This window comes from Ictidomys tridecemlineatus, chromosome 4 (assembly GCF_052094955.1).
Source record: "Ictidomys tridecemlineatus isolate mIctTri1 chromosome 4, mIctTri1.hap1, whole genome shotgun sequence".
Classification (NCBI taxonomy): domain Eukaryota; kingdom Metazoa; phylum Chordata; class Mammalia; order Rodentia; family Sciuridae; genus Ictidomys; species Ictidomys tridecemlineatus.
The window spans coordinates 97178595-97205496 of record NC_135480.1 but is presented as its reverse complement, the minus strand read 5'-3'; the positions used below and the strand labels follow the sequence as shown (position 1 = coordinate 97205496).

At 36.9% G+C, this 26902-nt stretch overlaps 1 protein-coding gene across 13 annotated transcripts in view; it reads left to right on the top strand.

Annotated features, from left to right (window-relative positions):
• Window positions 1-22214, top strand: part of Usp28 (ubiquitin specific peptidase 28) — a 62111-nt gene extending 39897 nt beyond the window's left edge. For 4 of the 13 annotated variants that reach the window (XM_078047036.1, XM_078047034.1, XM_078047033.1 and 1 more), the window contains 14 exons: window positions 3680-3859; window positions 6095-6315; window positions 7693-7778; window positions 9541-9769; window positions 13060-13254; window positions 13807-13946; window positions 14114-14299; window positions 15569-15664; window positions 16319-16497; window positions 16596-16674; window positions 17633-17712; window positions 18363-18486; window positions 20155-20350; window positions 21007-22214. In XM_078047036.1, the coding sequence (XP_077903162.1) occupies window positions 3680-3859; window positions 6095-6315; window positions 7693-7778; window positions 9541-9769; window positions 13060-13254; window positions 13807-13946; window positions 14114-14299; window positions 15569-15664; window positions 16319-16497; window positions 16596-16674; window positions 17633-17712; window positions 18363-18486; window positions 20155-20350; window positions 21007-21182 (2167 nt within the window). In that variant the 3' untranslated portion in view covers window positions 21183-22214. The remainder of the gene's footprint in view (window positions 1-3679; window positions 3860-6094; window positions 6316-7692; window positions 7779-9540; window positions 9770-13059; window positions 13255-13806; window positions 13947-14113; window positions 14300-15568; window positions 15665-16318; window positions 16498-16595; window positions 16675-17632; window positions 17713-18362; window positions 18487-20154; window positions 20351-21006) is intronic. The other 9 variants (XM_021732360.3, XM_005334203.5, XM_005334204.5 and 6 more) reach the window with 6 other exon arrangements.
• The last annotated feature ends 4688 nt before the right edge of the window (window positions 22215-26902 follow it).

The window sequence follows — 26902 nt, the reverse complement described above, 5'->3', positions numbered from 1 at the left end:
AAATGACCAAAAGTCACAAGTTAGTTATTGGCAGTATACTTAGGACAACCCATGTTCTCATTTTATGTATATATAGCTTTCCACTTTTTCTACTCCCTCTGCTGTCTTTACAAACATAAGAGAAGCAACTGTCACATTGCTCCATTTCACTTGTCTAGGGACAGCAAATTCTAAAGTATCCAAAAAAAGGAAAAATAATGCTGTTTTACCTAGAGTGGTGCTGATTAAAAGGGCTAATATAAATTTATGATTCATACAAGGTTCCTTCCTTTATGGAGAAATCTTCGCTTTTTTTAAATTTAGTATTGACTTTTAGTGGAATCACCCTGATTTTCTTATGAGTATTGAATGCAGTTTCCTTCTAGTCTAGGTGGATTCCATTGTCTTTGTATTTTCAAAGGAAATCCCATACAGTGGCTTTCCCCCTTCATCTATTTAACCATTTGTCTCCTCCCACTGTCCTACTTCTACTCACTTCATTGATTAAGCATTCCTTTCCCTGAGAGGTAGCACTTTTTATTCCAGGCCCACAGCAGATTCTGCACCCCTCACCTTCCTTTCATCCAGGACGAACTTTTCCAGTATGTATTTGTCTGAATAGAGACTTAACACTGAATATTACCTCCTCAAATACTGTCCTGGTAGTTTTTGATTTATAGGACTTCAAGTATGGCAGTAATTTATTTTAGTGTGTTAATGATACTCTGCAATACTAATAGTTTTTAAAAATTATTATTTTTTTAATATTTATTTTTTAGTTGTAGTTGGACACAGTACCTTTATTTTATTTATTTATTTTTATGTGGTGCTGAGAATCGAACCCAGGGCCTTGCATGTTCTAGGCAAGCACTCTACTGCTGAGCCACAACCCCAACCCTTAAAATTACTTTTACAGGACAAAACATGCTTGATATTTTATAACATAGGAGGAACCAGGAACTGATAAAGTATCTGGTTTATTCCGATTTTTTTTCTTTTTAAATAAAAAGGAATCTTATTGCTTTGCTTGCAAAGAAGAAACAGAGGACTTCTGTCACAGAGTCTGTGATTCTGCCCATTAGAGGGAAGAAGGGGTTTTTAAAGAAGTGATTTCACGTGTTCCCTATCCAAAGTTGTAATTCACTTGTTAATTTGGGAGATAGTCATTTCTCACTGGTGCCATCCCTGAATTATTTAGATTTTAAAATAGAGTACAGGAACATTTTTCTTAATATAATATTACTATTGTTTTCTTAGTATAATATTACTATTGAAATAGACTTTCAATTTCAGGGTTTTGTTTTTGTTTTTGTTTTTCTTGGCAGAACTGGGGATTAAATGTAGGGGCACTCTACCACTGAACTGCATCCCCAGCCCCTTTTTATTTTTTTAAGACTGTGTCTCACCAAGTTGCTGGCCTTGACCTTGAGGTCTCCTACCTTAGCTTTCTGGGTTTCTGGGGTTATAGGTGTGCACTACTGTGTCTGGCTAGATAATTTCATTATTGCAATGTTTATTATTATTATTATTGTAATAATTGTATTAGAGGTCTGTGACTTTTAAGGTTTGTTGTGTACTTTTTTATATTTGCATTTTTTAAAACCAGGGGTATAGATTACTTTTACTGTTGAAGAGTAAAAATTTTAGGGCTGGGGATATACATCTGTAGGTAGAGTGCTTTCCTCACATGCACAGGGCCCTAGATTTAATCCCCAGCACCATGCATACACACACACACACACACACAACAAATGTTTACCATTTTTCTCTAAGATTACCTTGATATAATATTGAAAATAAGATTCCTGGTATACAATATAATTACCTTTTTTCAGATAACTTTTGCTCTGATTCTGCTAACCAGATCAGGTACTGCATTGTATGAAGTTGGCCCTAAAAATTGTCTAAAGGAATATAGTAGAAGAACATAAAAATAATTATGTCATAAAATTAAAAACAATTTCTTAGAGAAGATTTTTCACTGGTGTGTTATATAAGTACTGTATTAAAATGCAACAAACTTCCAGGCATAGTAGTACACACCTGTAATCCCAGTGACTTGGAAGGCTGAGGCAGGAGGATCTCAAGTTCAAGGCCACCTCAGCAATTTGGTGAGGCCCTGTCTCAAAATAAAAAATAAAAAGGGATGGGGTTGTATCCAGGGTTGTCCTGGGTACAATGCCCAGTACCACCCAAAAAGAAGAAAAGAAAAAGCAACAAATTTAGGAAGAATTAAAGATGTAAAATGATGGCTTATAATTTTATAATGATTACTAATGCTGTATTGTGTATGAAGTTCAGAAGACCAGCAGAGTTTAGATAATCTGATAATAGCAGAAGTGATGGCAAGGAAATATGTCTAAGAAATAGAGCAGTTCTCCAAGGATTTTCTGCCTTTACATATTTGAGATCCTTTTCAATTAAAGCAGTATCTCTCTTTGGCAGGCAGATTCTATTTCTTCTTTAAATTAGTGAAGATGAAGAGGTATGATTGATCTCTTTCTGCCTTTGCTAAGATAGCCTTTGCAGTCTGTCCTCTAATATGTGGTTGACTTTGAGTTGCACTGTCCTTTATTTTCCAGTGGTATTTTCATTTTATAATGTCCAATTTGGGTTTAGAAACAGACAGTTTTCTACCTGTTTCGTACTTGTTACTTTCTTCTACTGTATTTAAAGAAGAAAACTGAAGTGACTATTCTTTTGTAAAATGGAAACCCAGAGTTATGGGATTACCTATGGGAACCAGTCAGGTTGATTATCATACCATTCAAACTCTTATCTACTTTAGTGAACTTAAGAATTCATTAAACTGTATCTCTTTAGTGAGTCTAAAGTAATATGCTAATAATGGTAGAATATTAGATATTAATGTATTTTATTATTATTTATATTGAAATCTTCAATAATTTAGCCTGGCCTGTGCCATTGAATGAGTGTATGAATAATAGGGTACTTAAGATGCTACATAAGAGCCATTTGCCAGTTTTCTTAGTCTCTGGTCTTTATCAGTACATCATTCTAATTTCTAGACTTCTTTCTTGTATTTTTCTCAATTGTGAAATAGTTGGTCCAAAGGGCAACAAAGAAAAAACCCTTGAGTGGTAGTTCACTAGAATTATTTTTCAGATTTGAGTACTAGTAACTAGTACTCAAATATATAGTTACAAGATAATCTGATAATAGCAGAAGTGATGGCAAGGAAATATGTCATACCTCTTCATCTTCACTAATTTAAAGAAGAAATAAAATCTGCCTGCCAAAGAGAAATACTGCTTTAATTGAAAAGGATCTCAAATATGTAAAGGTAGAAGATCCTTGGAGAACTGCTCTATTTCTTAGACATATTTCCTTGCCATCACTATTGCTATTATCAGATTATCTAGTAACATATATATATTCTGTTAAAAATGATTTATTTTTATGACCAGATCTTAAATGCAAAATGACAGCAAGAAAAGACATATTTGGCATGATTTTGATTATGATTTGAAATGTTTCCTACCAGATAGAAAGCATTTAATTGTTACATTTTTACTTTCATTGAAAATTTTTCTTTATAGATTGTTCAAGTGACCTATGAAATATTGTATGCCTATAGGAATAAACTTTTCTACTGACCCTTCACATGATAGACCTTTTGGCAGCAAGTCTTAAAAACACAAAACTTGGGCAGTGGAGTACCATTGTCTTTGCCTCTTAGGTATGTGAAATATGGATCGGGCCCCACTCGGTTTCCACTTCCAGACATGCTGAAATACGTTATTGAATTTGCCAGTACAAAACCTGCTTCAGAGAGCTGTCCATTGCAAAATGACACGTGTATGAGGTTACCACTTCCTTCAATGCACTGCCCGGTTTCTGACCTGACATCTAAGGAAAGGTAATGAAAACAAATTTTTTAAAATGGTATGTATTGATTTTTCTGGTTTAATTTAACTATGCACCAGCTTTCCACCTAATGAGCAACTCACTCCACCAGAGCTCAAGGAGCTGTAAGATTTTCCCTACTGTTGCTTGAGTGACAGTGTTCGTAATTCCCTCCAGTGCACTTATCTTGCCCCCAGGATGGGTGGGATAGTTCCAGAAGTTTCTTCCTGTCTGGGAATGTGTTCGTACTCTTCAAAGACTATTTTGCTGTGAGCCAGCTACCACTAAAGACCTTTCTCCCGAAGGTTAACCTCTGTTCTTCCAAAATCTCTTATTTTCCCATCTACTGTGAAGTTAGTAGGGCTAAGTAAACATCAAGGAAAGAGATGTATTCATGAGTAGAGAATTAAAACATGAGACAGACTGGTTAGGAATTGAAGAGGACAGCTAATTGCAGTGGTGTGTGCCTGTAATCTCTGCATCTCCAGAGGCCAAAGCCAGAAGATCAAAAGTTTGAGTCCTGTTTCCACAATTTAGCAAGACCCTATCTCACAAGGGCTGAGGATGTAGCTCCGTGGTAGAATACCTCTGGATTCAATCCCTAGTACTGCCCTATCCCCCTCAAAAAGAAAGAGAAAGGAAGGGAGGGAGGGAGGAAGGAAGGAATTGAAGAGGACAGACTAGAGGGTTGTGTGTGTATATATATTGAAGAAACAGGGAGGCCATGTCAGAATGGCCTTCTGATTGTATAATAATCTTTATAACTTAAAGGAGCCAGTAGGGTCAGCCTGGATCACATTTGATATGTGTGTGTCATGGCTAATTAAAAATTTCAGTATTCATTTTCCAAAAAGGACTTTAATATAAAAAACTAATCATTCTCCCTAACCCTCCATATTAATAAATATTAGTATGTTATTTGATTTTAAATTTATAGGGATGTGTGCATGTGTAAGACCTTGTCTGGAATTGAAACATCTGCTTTCTTGCTTATGTGGGGCTTAGTTTTCTATATTTATGTATATATGGGTCCTCAGGGGAAACAGGCTTCCTTTTAAATCAAAACTAAAGGAACTGTAGTTTCAAGTAACCTATGAAATATTACTTTGTATTCCTACTGGTATGTCTATATGTAGTTTTACTCTGATGATAATTGATTAGCAAGTAAATTAAAATTTTCAAAAGTTCTTTAAACGAGAAATTTTTATTTGAGGCTGATCCCCTTTCCTTGGGCATTTAGCTTAGGAGTAGGAGAGTTGGAATTCTTGACATGAGGCCCTATTCTCTGAGTTCTCCCAAGTGGCCAGCCATCTAGTGTATGTTCTTCATTTTTCTTGTTTTTGTGAATTTTGTTCCTAGACGAGGTGTTTCACTTTACTCAGTTACATTTTGGAAACTGTCATTAATTCCTTGTTCCTTCTAGTCCTAGCCTTCTCCTTCCATCTTCCTTCTGGTCATTCTTCATGAGGAGCATTGTAATTAGTGATTAAAGAACATTAACCATAAACTCAGGCAAAAATGGGCTTAATGCTTTTCCATCATTGTTAAATTGCTTAATTTCTTTAAACATTAGGTTTGTGCTTAATAAAATAGGGAGAAGTGATAGTATCTGCTTCATAACCAAGTTGTGTTCAATGAGATGATTCAACTGGTCACAGTGGCACATGCCTGTAATCCCAGTGATTTGGGAGGCTAAGGCAGTAGGATTTCAAGTTCAAAGTCACCATAAGCAACCTGTCAAGACTCTGTCTTAAATAAAAAAGGAGCTGATGGTGCATGCCTGTAATCCCAGAAGCGCTTAGGAGGCTGAGGCAGGAGGATCTTGGGTTCAAAGCCAGCCTCAGAAAAAGCAAGGCACTAAGTGACTCAGTGAGATCCTGTCTCTAAATAAAATACAAAATAGGGCTGGGGATGTGGCTCAGTGGCTGAGTGTTCCTGAGTTCAGTCCCTGGTTACTCACTACCACCACCACCAAAATAAAAATATAAAAAGGGATGGAAATGTGGTTCAAAGGTTAAGAGCCCTGGGTTTAAGTTCTGGTACCAAAAAGGGGGGGGGGGATGATTCATGTAAGAAAAATTTTGGCTTTGTATCTTTATAAGGTTAATATTAAATACTAAATAAACTAAAATAAATTAAATACTAGCTGTGCTTTTCCATTTATCAGCTTATTTTCCAAAGCACATTAATTTAGGCTAAGATATATTTTGGAAATTATCATATGAGCATGATTTTTGTCTTCCTTTAGTACAAGTCCAGAATGCTCTTCTCAGGATGTTGAAAGTACCTTTTCTTCTCCTGAAGACTCTCTACACAAGTCTGAGGTAGCAAGTAGGCCCCTAACTTCCCCTCGGTCTTCCCTGGGAATGCCTGCACACCCAGCTCCTCGAACAGTCACGGATGAGGAAAAGAACTTTGTTAAAACCTGTCTTCAGAGATGGAGGAATGAGATTGAACAAGATATACAAGGTTGGCATTTTTAAAACTTGTCAACTAATCTTTGCCTTTTCTTGGTTGAATATTTGGAAGCTGGGTACCCTGGATGCACTTCCTGCTATTACCATACAGGCTGTTGAATTTTGACTCAGTAATTGTGATTTCTTTTTCACCTTTTATGCCCTATGCTATTGGTTCACTCCCCCATTATATAGCTGTGGAAAGATGACTCCAAGATTCCCTCTTCAAAATTTCTGGTAATCTGTAGAAACTTAAACACACATGATTATTTTTGCTCAGGTCTGATTACCTTTCCTTCTTCCTCTATCCCTCCTATCTCTTCTCCATTCTTTTTTCCCTTTTCCACCCTTTCTTCTTCCTTCCCTCATTTTTTTCCTTGTCTCCCTTCCCTTCCCTTCCCTTCCCTTCCCTTCCCTTCCCTTCCCTTCCCTTCCCTTCCCTTCTTTGTTTGCTTGCTTGCTTTCTTGCATTTTTTTCATCTTTATCAGAGTACTGGGCATCAAACCCAGGGCTTCCTGCATGCTGTGCACATGCAGTGCTACTGAGCTAAATCCCAAGTACATAATTTTCTGTTTGATCATTTCTGTTCCTACAGTAGTTTTTCAGACCTTGGTTTCAGTTGATCCAATCTTAGAATTTTTGGATTTCTTCTTTTAAGTCTTTTCCATGTAAAGCATGCTGTACTGAAGTTTAATGGGGCAATGAATATTTAGGTTTTGTACATGATGTAAAATTGAATTATTCATCATTTTGTTTTTAAAAGTCCTTTGGTCTCATTGCCTTAATGCTCAGATTATCCCTTCCCTTTCTTTCTCCTTTTATTTAAGGAGCAAAGAGACAAGTAAAACTTGAAATTCCTCCCAAGTTCTTATTCAGAGAAATATAGCCCTACCTTTTTTATCCTTTTTTTTTTTTTCAGATCCTATCACTGAGACATAGTATTTTATGCCCAACTTAATTTCCTAATAAAGTTTCCTCTTTTAAACATTTTAGCTGGGCACAGTGGCACACATCTGTAATTCTAGTGACTAGGGAGGCTGAGGAAGGAAGATTCAAGTTTAAGGCCAAACTTAGTGACTTAGTGAGGCCCTAAGAAATTTAGCAAGACCCTGTCTCTATTAAAAGTTGAAAGTGGGGGATGTGGCTTAGTGGTTAAATACCACTGGGTTCAATCCTCAGTACTAAAAGAAAAGAAAAGGAATATTGGTATCAGTTTTAAAAACTAATTTAAAAAACCCTTCATAACCTAAAACATGAGCTGCTTTAAAACTGTTACTACTTTGTGGTTCACAGCAGGAAATCGAAATCATAAGAACTTTGTATACACTTAAGCAATACTGTCTGCTTAGCTGAGTGAGTTGATTTTAACAAAGTGTTCTTTTTTAACAGATTTAAAGAGTTGTATTGCAAGCGCCACCCAGACTATTGAGCAGATGTACTGTGATCCTCTCCTTCAGCAGGTTGGAATAAAAATGGTGGGAAAAGAGTCATGGCATGTGCTAATCGTAGATGCAACAGGAAAATATGATGTTTTTCTTTTAAACAAATAGGAATTTTCCTGAAATATGAGAATAAACTTGAGCCAGTGTGGTGACACACAACTATAATCCCTGCTACTCAAGAGGCTAAGACAGGAGGATTGCAAGTTTTAGGCCTGCCTGGGTAACTTAGCAAGATGCTGTCTAGAAATAAAAAGGACTTGGTGTGTGGCTCAGTGCTATAGTGCCCTAGGTTCAGTCCTTAGCACCACACACTCAAAAAAGAATTGAACAAGATAGATACTGATTCCTTTGATTAGGTTAAAGAAAGCAATGTATCTTTTGCCTGCAGTAGAACCTAAAACATCATTGTTTTGATTCTGCCATGTGGTATCTTTCATCTTGTAGAAAGGTTTATTTTCAAATATTAATAAACATTTCTCACAAAATTGTAATTTAAGGAGTTCAGTGGGGGGAAAATGACTTAGGAACCAATTATCCATCAATTTTAAGAGTACCATGGTCCTTTGAGAACCTTTTTTAGCAGTGTGCTTTCAAGCTTTGTATCTTGAATAACTTAAACTTCAAATGGAAGCCAGGAAGGACAGAAATTCTTATTGTCCACACAAATTTTTGTTCAGAATAGCATTCTGGGCATGGCCTTGCAGAGGCATCTGTGTGAATGGACCACGGGCAGAATGGCTGCAGGAGGAGAGCTCTGCTTCTAGAACGGCAGTGAGCCCAATTCTGTTGCATAGCAGGAATGTACCATGTGAATCTCGGGGGTTCCCCGTTGTCTCTTTTGTGTTATTTCCAAAATCTTCACCACCAATGAAAACATGTCAAGGTACTGATTAAGTGTAAGTTTAATTTGATTCTATAACTTAACTTTTCTTTCTTTCACCAATACTTAGAATTTAAGCATTGTTCTATTTTTTCCATATTGGGGGAAAAAAAGCACTTTTCAAATGTTGAAACAATAAATGGGCTTACCCAGTATTCACTCATAAGAAGAAATATAAGGAGCATGTGACTAATTTATAATGAAATATGCTAACTTAAATTTTGGTACCAATAAAATAGGACTAAAACAAGATAGCTGCCAGACTTGTGTTTAAGTCCCAAATATGGTAAACATTTTCTCAATGTAAATAGCTAAGGCTATCCTATTTTTAAACAAACTGACTTTTGAGCTGGACATGGTGGCACATGCCTGTAATCTCAGTACTCCGGAGGCTGAGGCAGAAGGATCATGAGTTCAAAGCCAGCCTCAGCAAAAGCAAGGTGCTAAGCAATTCAGTGAGACCCTGTCTCTAAATAAAATACATAATAGGGGTGGGGATGAGGCTCAGTGGTCGAGTGCCCTTGAGTTAAGTCCCTGGTACCAAAAAAAAAAAAAAAAACAAACCTGACTTTTGAGTTGGAAGGGTAAGTAAACTACATTATCTTTGGTTTTAGATCTTTAATCATAATAAAGTAGTTTCGAGTTAAAAGAGCTTTCAGAGAGGTTATCTAATTCAGCTGTCTGGTTTTAAAGATTCTGGAACTGAGGTATCCTTGAAAGATTCCAAGGCTGAGTTTTTGTTAGTTCATCTTGAATTAACAAGATGTTTGAAATGAACCCCTATATCAAATACATGCATGAATGGTCATTTTTCATTTATCTGATAATTGGAAACAGTTTTTGCATTTGAATAACCTAAACTTTATCAGATTACCTTGCTTAATCTAACTGAGGAATTTCCTTTCTGATTTGCAGGTGCCTTATCGCTTACATGCAGTTCTTGTTCATGAAGGACAAGCAAATGCTGGACACTACTGGGCCTATATCTATAATCAACCCCGGCAGATCTGGCTGAAGTACAATGATATATCTGTTACTGAATCTTCCTGGGAAGAACTTGAAAGAGATTCCTATGGTGGCCTGAGAAATGTTAGTGCTTACTGTCTGATGTATATTAATGACAAGCTACCCCACTTTAATGCAGGTAAAAAGATCTTTAACAGAACCCAGAGACTGGGGGAAATCTGTACCACCCAGGGAGGAGGATGGTCTCTCATTTCTTTTGCATAAATTTATTGTTATGTAATTAATATTTCACTTAAAAGATAAAAGCAGTAGAAAAGAGGAAAAATGAATTTGCTTTTCTACTTCCATCCTTGACAAGTGGTCCTGCTCTTCGGCAAGTATAAAGTATATAGTCTTTAAGAAATGTTCTCTGTGTATGCTAGATTGTATTTATCTATCCTGTCTCCCTCATTGACCCTGCCAAGGGATATTTTTCTGTTCAGTTCTGCACCTGTTTCATTAATGGAGTGTTTAATGATCTTTATAATTTCAAAAATAGGTCCTCATTTTTTTGAACAACTGTATAATAATTCCATTGTATCTGACACAGTTTATTTAATCAGCTTCCCATTGATAGAGTTTTTAATTATCTCTAGTTCCTCCGTGTCTTTTTAGTGAGATCCTTTTTTTTTTTTTTGTACCAAGGATTGAACTCAGAGGCACTTGGCCACTGAGCCACATCCCCAGCCCTATTTTGTATTTTATTCAGCGACAGGTCTCACTGAGTTGCTTAGCCCTCTCTTTTGCTGAAGCGGTCTTTGAACTCACGATCTTCCTGCTTCCCGAGCCAATGGGATTATACCACTGTGCCTGGCTTAGTGACATTCTTACACATATAGTTTTGCACCTTTAGGACAGCTAAATTTTAAAGGCATATTTTCCTAAACAGTCTCATTTCTCATAATACTAAGAGCAATGATAATTATTATTTATTAGTATTTTATTCCTTAATACATTCTTTCAAATTTATATCTATAATATAACTCTAAAAGGGAGGTAGGCAGGGTAGAAATCCTTATAATCCTCATTTTCCAGCTAGGTAGCAAGCTTTCAGGGAGTCTACAATTGTCTAGGTTCTATAACCATTAAATAAATGTCAGGCCATAGATTTAAATTCAGATCTGACTCCTAATTCTATTTATATTATTCTCTCTTCCTTTTAGTCTTCTGTGAGTGATCTTTATGACCAGCATTTTATGTGTAAAATAATAGAAGGCTTTTTTCTCAGAGACTGAGGAAGACCCTGTCTCAAAATAAAAAGACAGGGGATTATAGCTCAGAGTGCTTGCCTAGCATGTGCAAGTCCCTAGATTCAAACCCTGTACCCCTGGGGAATGGGGGAGTGAGGGGACCTGGGTGGAGGGAGGCGTTCATTCTTTTAGTACTCAAACTCTGTTAGTGTGCAGAAGTAAGGAAACATGAGCCAGGGGGCTGGGGTGGTGGCTCAGTGGTAGAGTGTTCGCCTAGCCTGCATGAGGCACTGGGTTCGATCCTCGGCACCACATAAAAACAAACTAATATATCCACCTAAAACTAAAGATACATAAATAAATAAATATTTTTTAAAAAAGAAAAAAACATGAGCCAGGGCGCGGTGGCACATGCCTGAAATCCCAATGCCTCAGTGGCTCTAGAGGCTAAGACAGGAGGGATCACTAGTTCAAAGCCAACATCAACAAAAGTGAGGCATTAAGCACTCGGTGAGACCCTGTCTCTAAATAAAATACAAAATAGGGATGGGGATGGGGTTCAGTGGTTGAGTGCCTCTGAATTCAATCCCCAGTATTCCCCCAAAACAAACAAACAAACATGCAAGGCATTTTGTCCAGGCAGCACATTATCTTCCTGATATGCTAGTGTGGTTTAGGAATATGAGATGAAGAGAATGTTCATTTAGTAATAACCAGTGTTCAAAATCACATGTTTACAGTGTAAAGGAACAAATAGCTGCTTGTTGGAGTTATTGTGCAAATGACTATACTAGCTGTTGGTTATATGTAGGAGCCTTGCTATTCCTTGCATTATTCCTTTTTATATTGTAGAAACAAACAAGTAGAAACTTTTGTTTGCTTAGTGAAAAGGCTAGTTGATGCCAATCAATAAGTGAATGTGTTGTTCTGCTGTAGGTTTTGTTTCAGTTTGGTCACAGGATTAGAAAGAGATTTAATGTGTCCTTGATAAGCTTGCATTTTTTCATCATAGCTTTTGATGAGCCAGATATTATAGACCATCTGAACCATTGCTGCATATTGCTTTATAATAGGGCTTTGATTGTGTGAAACTTGAGGAAACAGAAATGCCTTGAAATTTCTATTTAACCCTCTGGAGATAGGTGGACATTCTTATCAATAAGTACAATGGCTCAATTGATAAAACTTTTTAGCATAACATTAACATTGTATCTTGATTTTTTTTAATTTTTAAGAAATGTTTGGCATACCCAGTGATTGATCATGATTCCAAATCCTTTTTACCCTGTATCATTTATTCCTTCATTCATTTAGCGCGTATTTAATACGTGCCTACCTACTACTATGCCAGGCACTGTTACTGATATGCTATGCTTTCTGACCTTATATTGTCAGTATTTCTTTCCTTCCACATGTTTTTACTGGTGCATTATAATTGTACATAAAAGATAGGTTTTGTTGTTACACGTACATCCAAGCACACAGTATAATAATACAATTTGACCAGTATCACTTCCCAGCACTTACCCCTCCTCCCCCCTCACCCCTTTTCTCTACTGATTTCCCTTTGATTTTTATGAGATCCCCACCCCAACCTTTCTTTTCCGTATTCCTTTGTAGCTTTCACATATGAGAGAAAACATAACGATCCTTGTCCTTCTGAGTTTGACTTATCATAATGGTGTTTAGTTCCATTTTCCTGCAGATGATATAATTTCATTTTTCTTTATGGTTGAATTAAACTCCATTGTTGTATATAGACCACATTTTCCTTGTCTGTTCATGCATTGATGGACACCTAGGCTGGTTCCATAGTTTGGCTGTTGTGAATTGTGCTGCTTTAAACATGGGTATGCATGTATCACTGTAATATGGTTTAATTCTTTAGGATGAATACGAAGGAGTTGTGTAGCTGGGTCATATGGTGATACCATAACTATTCTTTTGAGGAATCTCTATACTGATTTCCATAGTGGTTGTACTAATTTACAATGCTCCCAACAGCTTAATAGTGTTCCTTTTCCTCCACATCCTCTGCAGAATTTATTATTATTATCTGTATTCTTGATATATTGTCAGTATTTCTGATTAATTGTACATGTATGTATGTGTTTTTAATTAGGGGCAAGTCAAAAGATAAAATGTTCTGTTTTCTTCCTTTCTGGAAAGGAACTTTTGATTCTTAAGAGATTTTTTTCTGGATGGTACTCCACTTAATTCTGTCTTTGGTTTTTCTCAGAGGCAGCCCCAGATGAAGCTGATCGGATGTTAGGAGAAGTAGAAGCACTGTCTGTTGAACTCAAACATTACATTCAAGAAGATAACTGGCGGTTTGAGCAGGAAGTAGAAGAGTGGGAAGAAGAACAGTCTTGCAAAATTCCTCAAATGGAATCCTCCACCAGCTCCACATCACAGGATTTCTCTACCTCACAAGGTATCTGAGAAGGCCATATGTCCGTGTTTTAATAGCATGTAAGTTGCACACCAGACAGCCCTATGTACCCCAGCTGATCAAGCAATACTTTTATCTTTACAATGTTTAATTTATAATTGGCTTTGCATAACCAGATAGAGTAAATTTGTGACTTCAGAATGTGATTTCTGATAAATGGAAATAATATCAGAAGACTACCTGTCCTTTGTACATATAGTTTTGCTAATTTCTCAGGTTGTAAGGGAAACTATAATAGATTGATAGGTAGACTTTATGAAAGCTGTCCTCCAAAGAAGATCTTCCTTACAGAAGGATTTTGCGGGGAGTCTTCTGGGTGTAAAGAAATATGACAAAGTTGAGAGCATAATTTAACAGAATCATCAGTGGATTTTTGCTGAAATAGCCATTTCTTGTTATCACTAGTTTCTCTTTAAAAGATGTGTTAGAAGTGTTGTGTATTAAACTGTGTATCTATTCTGCTTGCCAGATATCTGAGTGTCCTAGTCATTATTTATCAGTGGAAGCTAATGTCTTTGTGTGGTTCTTTGTCAGACCCTCCAGCAGCCTCTTCTCATGGGGCTCGCTGCTTGTCATCTGAGCATGCTGTGATTGTGAAGGAACAAACAGCCCAGGCAATTGCAAACACAGCACATGCCTATGAGAAGAGTGGTGTAGAAGCAGCACTGAGTGAGGTAAGACTGACTAGGAGGCTGAGATTCAAGAGTGTCTGACTTTCAACAGTAAATGCGAACTGTCTCACATTTCTGTTATTCTGTGTCTCTTCTGCATTTAACCAATCCCTCTTTATTTCTCCTGTTTTTTTTTTTCCTTACTCTTTTTTTCTATTCTGCTGCCACAGCTTAAGGAAGCTGAACCCAAGAAGCCCATGCCCCAGGAAACAAACCTTGCAGAGCAGTCAGAGCAGCCCCCAAAGGCTAATGATGCAGAGTCTGCTGCCCAGCCTAATTCTGAGGTCTCTGAAGTCGAAATTCCCAGTGTGGGAAGGATTCTGGTTAGATCTGATGCAGATGGATATGATGAGGAGGTACAAAGATGAGTGTAGGAATTAGCTATTTGTTGTCAGTCTTATATTTCCTTCTCATGTGACAGTATACTTTTAAAAGGTGTCTGGCAGCCAGGCGCGGTGGCTCATGCCTGGTAATCCCAGTAGCTCAGGAGGCTGAGGCAAGAGGATCGCAAGTTCGAGGCTAGCCTGAGTAACTCAGTGAGGCCCCAAGCAACTTGGCGAGACCCTGTCTCAAAAAATAAAACACTCTGGGGATGTGGCTCAGTGGTTAAGCATCCCTGGGTTCAATCCCTAGTACCAAAAAAAAGTATCTAGAAATACAGCTAATATTTTTCATTAAAACAAATAATTGACAAGAAGTCCCATATGGTTTTGACCTTAATTACTACTTTTTAAAAGATAATTTTATTTCTACTGTGCACTGTTTCTTTCTGTATGTGTATATATATTTATTCAGTATTATACTTAGGGGAACCACTTCAGAATCTAGATGGCTCAGAAAGGTAGAATTTAATTCTTATTTTGGTATTATGAATAAGAATTTCCTTCTAGGGAATTTTTATGGTTTATATTAGTCAATTGTTTTTCCTCCAAATAGAAATTTGTCCAATGAGCAAAACAAATCTGGATTAAAGTTGTTTTTGCTTTCAATTCTTTATCAAGAAAGCTAGTTTCAAAGTTTTATTGAAGCAGCTGTAGAATCCCAAGGTATTCATTTTTACTACACATAAAATAGTCATGAATCCTATCTCTCAGATTTCCATTTTTTCCTATGGGTGTTTTGTTTTGTTATTTTATTTTTTTCCCCTAAATCATCATTGGAAGGTTTTCATTTTATAGTCATATTTGTGTAGCTCCTAGTTTCCAGACTGTTTTAATATGCCACTTATCCAGCTACAGCTCTAAAGTACTTGTGTATTTAAGCTGTGTGCCCAAAGTTACAGAACTAAATTACAATTGGGTCTTAGACAGTTCCCCTCAAGAGCTATAGTTTAATTCAATTCTTCAGCAGTGCCATATTGGAGATAATTTTGGACATACATCTTCATCTTGCTCAGTTAGAAATGTATAATAGAGGAATAGCTCATCATGGGCACTGTGTTTATGTTCTATAAGGGGAAGAGGCTATGCATGCACATAGGAATAGAGTATTGAAACTTGTATCCGTGCTGGCCAAGGAGCACACTGCTCTACTTTCTTTTAGCACTCTCTTTACCTTGCTTTCATACAGTCTTCTTTTGAACCTTTCTTTCCTTTTTCTCTCTGTTTTGTGCCCTCTTGTGGTAGGTGATGCTGAGCCCTGCCATGCAAGGGGTCATCCTGGCCATAGCTAAAGCCCGTCAGACCTTTGACCGAGATGGGTCTGAAGCAGGGCTTATTAAGGTATCTCTGTTTTCAAAATTGTAATATTTAAACCAGCTATCCTAATATTGGGGCAATAATTATAAATGTGGAGAAATGTGTTTTTTAATTTAGATCATTCAAGTGAAATATAAACCTTCCCTTCATGTCCAACTAATGAGCAAGCTGTCCCAGAATACTATTGGCTCCTCTCCTCTTGGCACTCACCCAGCCTGTTAGCAGTGCCACTCTCTGTTACATCTAGCCTACAGGGGCTGTTGCTTTTGTCAGTAGATGTCCATTACTAAAACTGTAGATGATACTGTTGCCTTTGTGATTTGGGGGCCTTATTATAAGAAAGTATATCACAGTGTTAAGTTATTTGAATAAAATTTAAGATTCTTGAATTAGGTTACATTTGTATAGATTTCTAAAAACAAAAAAATCAACTCATTATTTTTTATTTTTTAAGAACTTGAAAAAAAAATTTCTCTTATAATTTGTGACGCCAGTTTCATCCTTTATGATATGCAGACAACTTAAAAGGTTCCCTAATTGATTTTATAATTCCTTAATGAGAAGAATTCCTTAGCATTATCATGGAGTTATGAGATTCTCCAGACCTTGGGCATCATTTTTTGTGTGCAGAAGTCTGCAAATATACCCTTTTCTAACTATAAATTCTGTCTTTAATAGGCATTCCATGAAGAATACTCGAGGCTCTACCAGCTTTCTAAAGAGACACCTACCTCGCACAGTGACCCTCGACTCCAGCATGTCCTTATCTACTTTTTCCAAAATGAAGCACCCAAAAGAGTAGTAGAACGAACCCTTTTGGAACAGTTTGCAGATAAAAATCTTAGCTATGATGAAAGGTGAGAAGGATGTACTCAGGTGAATCAGCCTCCATCTATATTAGGAAGAGGTTTGGCCTGGCACCCATTCATTACTTGGTTAACTTTCTCCCATGCAGATCAATCAGTATTATGAAGGTGGCTCAGGCTAAACTAAAGGAAATTGGTCCTGATGACATGAACATGGATGAGTATAAGGTGAAGTCTTTTTTTTTTATTTCACCATTATAGCAAAACTTTATTCTGAAGGCAAATGGTACCTGAGGCAAAATTAACAATTTTGTATTATCACAGACTGGACTTGTTTCTCTCCCCACCACAGAATCAAGAAAGAATAGATAAACAGTCTTTACTTACCCTCAGAATAGAGGTCTCTCTATTTCCATACTCCTTTTAGAATGATGCAGTTTCATTTCCTTTTAAGTACCTACTTGAGCCTTGTAGGCAATAAAATTTCTTGAAAAGACGCTTTCGGATTTAAAAAATGATGCTGTTTTCTAATATGTATTAAAATACATACAGCTATAATTTTTAAAAAAGTCATTGTATTCTAAGAAACTATTTTACCACCAAAGTATGCTTGTCTCACACTAAGTATGAGGTGGTTCTCTGTGACATGCAATAGCCTTGTACTTTGATCCTCCCTGGATGGTCTTGTCAGGATTTTTTGATACGATTGTTGGAAATTCAGAGAATAAATTCTAAAGCTCATGTGAAATATTTCTGTTCCTCAGTGAAAGAAATAGAACGTTTAAAACTAAGGTCAGTGGTAGAATTTTATTCTAAATGTTGAGTAGTTTTCTCTTTTTCTTTATTTCTTTGCAGTACTGAGGAGTTAACCCAGGGGTGCTCTACCATTGAGCTATAACCTCAGTCCTTTTTTTTTTTTTTTTAATTTTGAAACAGGTGTCTCTAAGTTTCCCAGGCTGTCATCAAACTTGAATTTCTTCTGCCTCAGCCTCCTGGGTGGCTGGACTTATAAGAGTGTGCCATTGTGCCCAACCTTGAATAAGGTTTTATATAAAAGTTGTATTTGTTGTTTTGGACGTGGCCAAATGTGCTCAATAAATATTTGTACTGAATTTAAAACTCAGTGTGGGAAATGCAGCAGTAGAGTACTGAGAACAAATCATTAATAACTGTCATTCCTTTTCAGAAGTGGCATGAAGATTATAGTTTGTTTCGAAAGGTGTCTGTGTATCTCCTAACAGGACTGGAACTCTATCAAAAAGGAAAGTATGTTGTTGGCCTTTGATTTTATTAAAAACTTGGTCAGGACAGTGTTACTTGCTGATGCTCACCTAGAGTCACAGCCATGACCTTCCTCGTCACACATTAATGCACTGTGTCACTTTATCCGGTGCTTCACTTCAGTTTTGCTGTGAACATCACACATTTAATTTCATTCTTCAAATAAGCATAAATTTACTAGTAAAGTGATACATAGTGCCATTTTGTTTTGGTGGTGCTGGGGATTGAACCCAGAGCCCCTGCATGTGGCCAAATGCTTACCATTGAGTCACATCCCCAGTTTCTCAGACTTTCTCTGTGACAAATAAGAATGTACTCAGAACATTAATGAATTTTTGAAGTTGTCATGTACCCCAGTGAGCATCTAGTTCCCTTCTTTGATTTAGAAAGAGGAAAAACTGAGACCTAGAGAAGTTTCCAGATTTGCCTTGGGTTTCTTGACAAATTTTTAGAAGAGCTGAGGATGGCCATGGTTCTTGGCCCAGAGGCTCCTCTTAGTATATCAAGCTGAGCTCATCTTTAAGATTTTTCTATAATTGCAACCAAGTAGATTCTTGTATTAAGAAACAGTTGGGTCTAATCCCTAAATTTTGGTGGAGAAGAACTCAGCTGTGGTTTATCTCCTGTTTTCTAAGGTACCAAGAAGCATTGTCCTACCTGGTGTACGCCTACCAGAGCAATGCTGCTCTGCTAATGAAGGGGCCCCGCAGGGGGGTGAAGGAGTCAGTGATTGCTTTGTACCGAAGAAAATGCCTTCTGGTTTGTACTCTTTGTGAAGCCTTAAGAAGATGTGTGAATGTGTGTGTGTGTGTTTATCTCTGCTGTTGGAACCATGGTGAGATATAACCTAAACAAGAATTATCTCTAGCAGATTTTGGATTTTTTTTTCCAATTCTTGTGAGCAGTTTTACATTGGGACAGGTTCTTTTATAATACCTTAAGTGAATATCATTCTTCAACCTGTAATAGAAGTTGAGAGGCCAGCTTTTCCTTTTTGTGCCCTTCCTGTGTGCCTGCATTGTGGTTTTGATGGCCTTACTTCCCTGCTACATGGTAAGTTCACTGAGCAGAGAGACTTTTCTTATTCAGCTGTTTTCCTCGAGACTGACACATAGAGTGCATGTGTGGTATTTTTTTCTACTGTTCCCTACTAAGCTAACAGATGAAAGTTTTAGGGACTCCACAGGGGATTTTTTGTTTGTTTGTTTTGTTTTTGTTTTTTCTTTTTTTTAAGGTAAGAAGCATAATAATTAGTCCTACTGTCATGCTGGCATCATTGTGATATACCAGTTAAAACTAAACCTACTCTGGCCTGTTTTGCATTCAGCAACACAGAAAGGCAGATCTAATCAATACCCTCTGCCTACCCAAGGGTGCATACCCTGCTCTTCCTTCAGAGAACTATTGAGGGTCTTGCCTTCTGATTGAGTGCTCGTGTTCATTTTCCCTAATACCCAGGAGCTTGGCCCTTGACAGGTAGGCCATCATTCCTACCACTGTCTGATCTTCTTAATAACAAGCAGAGGATGCTAAATCATGACATGTTCATCTCACCAGTTTCATTTTCTGATTTATATTTGTTTTCTGTATCAGTTATAGGTGTGACATGCTACTTTGAAACTGGAAAAGGGGGCACGAAAATTTGACATATCTGAATTTTATTAGAGCCAATGCTTTTATAACAGATTAACATCTTAAACATCCTATGCAGCTTACAGAGTAGCACAGTAACAGGGTTTTAGTCTTATTCATTACTGGCTTTCATCCCCTAAATATATCAGAATCACATAGGGAGCTTTCATATGTAGTTATTATTCAGGTCCCTCCCCAAATAGTTAAACCAGAATTCTAGGGAGGGGCCTGCTCATTGGTGTGTCTTCTGCAGATGATTCTGATGCTCAGTGGAGATTGAGAACTATTAAATTAGTCTTTTGGTATAAGCAGATATTAAGCATGACCTTGACATATAAGTTTAGGTTAGCAGATCACTAACTAGATTGCATTAGAATCACTTGGGGAACTTTTATTATAAAATCCTGATGCCCTAGTCACTCACATGCTAATTAAATCAGCATATTTGGCCTGGGAACTAGGCATTCGTGGTCCTTCTGCCCTGGTACTAGGGATTGAACCTAGGGGTGCTCTACCACAGAGCTACATCTCTAGCCTTTTTAAATTTTATTTTGAAACATGATTTTGCTCAGTCTCCCAGGCTAGCCTCAAACTTGGGATCTTCCTGTCTCAGCCTTCCCAGTAGCTGGGATTACAGACATGTGCCACTGTGCATGGCAGCATCAGTGTTTTTTAAAGATCCCTAGGTGATTCCATTGTGCAGTAAAATGTGGGAACTACTTGTTTAAACTCTTACTAAATAAATATTTATCTTTTTCAGACTGTATCTCCCCCTACTCTATATTTTATCTGTAGGAGCTGAACGCCAGAGCGGCTTCTCTCTTTGAAACAAATGATGACCACTCTGTAACAGAAGGCATTAATGTGATGAATGAGTTGATAATTCCCTGCATTCACCTTATTATTAATAATGACATCTCCAAGGATGATCTGGATGCTATTGAGGTCATGAGAAACCATTGGTGTTCTTACCTTGGGCAAGATATTGCAGGTGTGTTGGCACCTATAATAATTTCTATGGTTTTAGGAATTCTACAAATTTCTATGGTCAGGTTTTAGCACTGGGTGTTAAGCCCTTTAGGATGTTGGAACTCACCAGCATGTGAGTTAAGTGGATCTGCTGTACGGAAATACGAGGTGTGAGTCTGGGCTCTTAATTTTTCCTGTGGCTTGAAGTTATAAGAATATCACAAACTGTGATGACCTCAAGACTGATAAATTAGTATGCAGACCCATCCTTTTAATATTTGCAGTTTACTTAGGCCATGTGTAAGCTTTACTTAATGTAGTATATACACAATGGTGTATTTTAAGCATTTGAAAGAAAATAGCACCATTATCTGTATGGTACAGGGTATCATATCCACTTTCTGAAATTTTAAAAGTACACTTGATTAGAAGACCTGTCCACAATAAAGTGAATATGTGGTATAACTGCCAACAACACATAGCTTACAGCAGTATATTTGGTATATTTGGCAGGTAGATCTTTGTTCCTGATTGTTCTAAAGGAATCAATGTTTGTTGTTAGCTTTGAACTTTGAGATTGGGTAATGAGCTGTCTGAAGACCTTACCATATAGTTGTAGGCTTATTATTTTTTACTTGGAGATGTAGTTAACTCTATGTGTGACCATCTATTTTACAGAAAATCTGCAGCTGTGCTTAGGGGAGTTTCTGCCTAGGCTTCTGGATCCTTCTACAGAAATCATTGTCTTGAAGGAGCCTCCAACTATTCGACCCAATTCTCCTTATGACCTTTGTAGCAGATTTGCAGCTGTCATGGAGTCAATTCAAGGAGTTTCAGCTGTGACAGTGAAATAAGCTCACTTATGTTCAAAGCTTGCTGTGGTCTCTGGCTGCCTACCTATTATGGTCAGAGTCACACTATTCACCTGGGGAAAGGGATTAAGTGGTCGAGTAATATTCGGTTTCACACCCCACCCATGTTGTGCATTTAAAGGAGGATTAAAGATAAAATTGCACTTTTTAGGTACAGAATCATGAAAGCTATTTCACCAAGATAAGACAGGAGCCAGGTATTAAAGTATTGAGTTATGCCTGAAGACCTGAAATGCCTTTGAACTATAATGCTTGGGCTTTTCTAAGCCTCTTGTCTCTTTTCAAATTATTCTAAAGGCCTAAATATTTTTGACAGCAGAACATAAGAGTGACTCATCAGACCCCCAAACCAAATGAACAGCTACTATTTTATCAAATCCAAATGACATTTAAAAATACTAAACTACAAGAAAGTAGTAATGTTGCTTGGCTTTTGACAGGGGATGATAAAATGTGTTGCTGATGAACCTCTCTACCCTTTTACATGTGGGTAGAATATAAGGTCACATGGCAGTAAGATGCCAAAAAGTCAAAGGAAAACTGCCTCTCCTTCCTTTCTTCTCTATCTTTTATATTTTTAGATAAACCAGAAAACCTCATACTCAGTCCTGAGAGAATGAAAGAAAAGCGATTGAGGACTTTGACAGAATAGCATTGTGAAGCTTGATTAAAGATAGCGTTTTTAATAGTTGTTAAACATTTAGGCAGAGTTTTCTGGTATCTGAAAATTGTCAAGAAGGATTGTCTAAGGCTGCTGCCTAAGACTATAATAAGAACACTTTGTTTGATTCCTCATTTTTTGCTTTTAAAAACTAAGAGATGTGGATTTGTAAAAAGAAAAAGAATATCTATCTATATATATGTATATGTAGAGAGAAAACTGTTTTTAAAGGACTTTTAATTGGGAATTATGTTTTAACAAATTTTAAAAATTAAGGGAGGAATCATGGGAGGGAAGAACACTTAATACAACTATGCAGATTTTATAAATGTGCAATAAAGTATTTGTTTTACCTTTGGTGTGCAGTATGACCCTTATTTAAATACATTTTTCCATTTTGAAAATGGATGGACTCTGTAAACATTTCAATTTTTCTTCTTTAAAAGAAAAGGGCAGATTAAAAAGTTGAGAAACTCTGGCTGAGGTTGTGGCTCAGAGGTGGAGCACTTGCCTACCATGCGTGAGGCACTGGGTTTTATCAGCACCCCATAAAAATAAAATATTGTGTCCACCTATAAGTAAAAAAATAAATATTAAAAACATAATAGAGTTGAGAAACTTGATGGGTCAGGAGGTGCCAGCATTTGAAAGAGCAAATGCATTCAGTTCCTGAGCAGAACCTTCTCATGTCATTTGCCCATTTGCATTGCAAATGAATGTGTAAGCATATTCACTTTGTAATTTGTTAAGTTCTAGAATGAAAAAACATTTTTTTCTTAAAACTGAATTTCTTGTGCGTGACATATTGGCTCATTAGCATCTCAAGTTCAAAGCCAGTCTCAGCAACTTGGCAAGACCCTAAACAACTTAGTAAGATCCTGTCTCAAAAAGGACTGGGGATGTGATTCAGTGGTTAAATACCCTTGGGTTCAATTTATAGTTCCAAAAAAAAAAAAAAAACAACTCTGAATTTCTTAGTAGTGGCCCATCTTTTATAGATATTCAGAAGAGCTTTTGTGTTTTCCAGTTCCCCATAAAGGTTTGTTTCAAGGGAAGTTATCTTACCCATTTTACTATTTGAAATCCTATTCACCACCCTTTGCCTTTCACTTATTAGTCCCTGTCATTATTAAGTACTGTATGCAAAGTGCTTCAGTGATATTAGCCCTGGGCTGGGCATGGTGGTACACACCAGTAATCCCAGTCATTCAGGGACTGAGGCAGGAGAATTACAAGTTAAAGGCTAGTCTGGGCAATTTTAGTGAGACTCAGCCTCAGAATAAAATATGCAAATCCTTGGAATATAGCTCAGTAGCAGCAACCCTAGGTTCAATCTCCAGTACCATAAATTCATAAATATATACATAAAATAACAACCCTGTGATGATGGTAGGTAGGTACCATGGTTTTCCAAGGTTAGAATACTAATCCTTGGTGTGTCTGTCTTCATCATCTGTTCTTTTAATGACTGTTAGTTGTGCATGTTGTAAAATACTTCGTTTTGTCCTTTTTGTTTGTTAATTATTTCCTGGTCAGCTGTTGAAAATCTACATTTGGCCAAGAAAGGAACACAGATGGTGTAGTTTCTGTTGCTCCCTCTCTGTTTTCTTTGGATCCACTCAGACCACCAGAGGGAGTGCTGACACCATTTTTTTTTCACTACATAGCTGACTGCTTTTGGGTAGAGCATCGTTTCCTACAGGGCTCCACAAATTAAGGTCTCAGATAGTTTTTTACCATCCTCACACAACTTTTACATTTTTTTAAGCATTAGAAAAAAGGGCAAGGAGAAGGAGAGCATGAGGAGGATGTAGAAGCAGTTTACAAGCCCTTAACCTAAAATTGAAGAGTTTGAGCAGGATATTGGACTGCAACATAGATCCCCTTTAGACTATGTTTGCATTTTCCACAGTTAACTGGGATTACAATCTTCTTGTTTGATTTTGTTATCTTCAAGAAGTGGGAAGCATTTAAACAAATTTTTAACTTGCTCACTTCAGGAAAGAAGTCCAGGTAGATACATAATAGCTATTTTGGTTTAGATATGTGGTAACCCCAAAAGAGCATGCAAGAATTTTCAGCAAAACAATAAGTGAACAAGAGGCAGAAATTGGATGTAAAGCCAGGCATGTAAGTGCAGACTTGTAATCCCAGTGACTTGGGGGTGGGCGGGGTGAGGGGCTGAAGCAGGAGGATCACAAGTTCTAGGCCAACCTCAGCAACTTAGACCCGGTATTAAAATTAAAAAAAAAAAAAGGATTGTGGATACAGCTCAGAGGTAGAGTACCCCTGGGTTTGAATTTCTGTACCATAAAAAGCAAAAAGGGAATTATATGGAGAATTGTGAATGTAGCAGGGATGGAAGAGGGAATTAATTGAGCCAGAATTCATGAAGCTATAGTTTATTAATTTTCATTGTTCAATATATTGTATTTCATTATATGAGTACATTTCAAAATTATACAAATTGTCATTTGTGTTATTACCAGATTTTGGTTATTATGCATGATGCTACCAAAAACCATTCATATATATCTTTTGATGCACACAAAAATGTATTTCTGTTGGTACAAAATTAGGAGTGGAATTACTTGTTTATAGGAATATCTGGATACAGATATATCTTTATTAGGTATTGCCAATTTTTCAAAGTGAGTATACCAAATTAGGTTCCCACCAGCAGATCATGATTTCCAGTTGTTTCATATCCTTGTCAACATTTTGTCAGAATTTTTAAGTTTAGCAATTCTGATGTCTCGTGGCTTTATTTTAAACTTTCCTACATACCAATGATCTTGTGCATTTCTTTATTTACTTATTGTCCTTTAGTCATTATCTTGTGAAGTACCTAGTGGGGTTTTTTTGTTTTTGTTTTTTGCCTCTTGTTGTTTGTCTTTTTTTTTTATAGTATTCTTTTTATTTTTATTTTAACTCAGGGGCACGCAGCCACTGAGCCACATTCTCAGTCCTATTTCGTATTTTATTTAGAGACAGGCTCTCACTGACTTGCTTAGCATCTTGCAGTTGCTGAGACTTTGAACTTGAGACTTTCCCATCTCAGCCTCCTTAGACACTGGGATTGCAGGTGCATGCCACCATGCCTAGCTGCATGCATTCTTCTGGTTGCAAAAATTTTAATGGTTGTGTATGTTGTATGTATTATCTCCCATTCTGTGGCTTTTACCTCTTGGTATCTTTTGATTAAAATAATTTTGATATTAATGTAGCCCACTTTATTACTCTTTTTAAAAAATATTCTTAGTTGTAGATGGACACAATATCTTTATTTTGTTTGTTTAGGTTTTGTTTTTTTATGTGGTGCTCAGGATCAAACATGCATGCTAGGCAAGCACTCTACCACTGAGCCACAACCCCAGCCACTTGTCTTTTGCTTCATGATTAGTGCTTATCTTGTCATGTTGAAGAAATTATTGCTCAAGGTCATGAAGATATTCTGGATTTTCATTTTGAAATTTCACTTTTTGCTTTTCACATTTAATTGATTGACCTCACATGAAAACACTGTTGTTTTCCCAGTGCTCTACACTGCCATTTTTATCATAAGTCTAAAGTCTTTGTTCTTTTTTTGAGTTCTTTTATCTATTCCATTAGCCAATTTGTCTACTATACCAATACAATAAGTTTTGATTTCCAATATCATAAATTCTCCAGTTTTTACTTTTTCAAGATTGTCTTGACTAATGTTGGTCCTTTACATTTCCATATAAATTTTAGGATTGGTTTCACAACAGCACACTTAAATATCTAGAGATTTTGATAAGGTTTATGATGATTAGATAATGTGAGGAGAATTGAGATTCTGGTGTTGATGTCTGCTGATATATGTGTGTGTGTGTGTGATACTGGGGATTGGAGATTTGAACCCAGGTGTGCTGTACCACTGAGCTCACTAAATTGCCTAGGCTGACCTCGAACTTGTGATCCTTCTTGCTCAGTCTCCCAAGTCTAGAGTTTTAGGTGTATGGTGCTATGCCTGGCTAGGTTTTCTTAATTTCTACATAAAGGGCTTCCACATCTTCCAACAGACTTATTATTAGGTTTTTGATTATTTTCAAGCTTTTGTAAATGTCATTTTAAAAATTAAATTCTTGCTGGGCATGGTGATGTATTCCTGTAATTCCAGAGGCTGGGTTGGCTGAGGCAGGAGGGTAGTAAATTCAAAGCCATCCTCAGCAAAAGCAGGGCACTAAGCAACTAAATGAGACCCTGTGTCTAAATAAAATACAAAAAATAGAGCTGTGGCTGTGGCTTAGTGATTTAGTGCCCCTGAATTCAATTCCTGGAACTCAAAAACAACAAAAACATTTCTTTCTCTAGTGGTCTAGTGCTTCAAATTTTTAAATTACTTTTTTTTTTTTTGGTCCAGGGGACTGAATCCAGGGGTTCTTTGCCACTGAGCTACATCCCCAACCCTTTTTATTTTGAATTTGGATCTCGCTAAGTTGCTTAGGGTCTCACTGAATTGCTGAGGCTGGTCTTGAACTTGAAATTCTCCTGCCAAGCAGCTGGAATTACAGGCAAAAATTGCATTCTTTATTTATTTATAAGCAGTGTTGAGGATCGAACGAACCCTATGCCTCACAAATTCTAGGCAAGTGCTCCACCACTGAGCCACATCCCCAGCCCCAAAATTGTGTTCTTTATTATTTCTTGCTGGTATCTAGAAACAAATTGATGTTACTGTATCATCTCTGCATCCAATGATTTTTTTTTTGAGAAATAAATGTTTATTTTGGCTCATCCAATGATTTTGATAAATTAAGTTACTCTTAATAATTTATCTGTAGATTTTTAAATATTTCTTTTATACACAACTGTGTTATCTGTGAATGGTGATATTTATTTTGTTTGCTTTTTTTTTTGGTGGTGCTGGGGTTTGAACCCAGGGTCTTGTGCATGCTAAGCAAGCACTCTACCAACTGAGCTATATCCCCAGCCCTGATATTTATTTTGAATTCTTACAACTCTTTATTTAATTTTCTTGCCTGATCACACTTTGGTACAATGCTGAATAGAAATG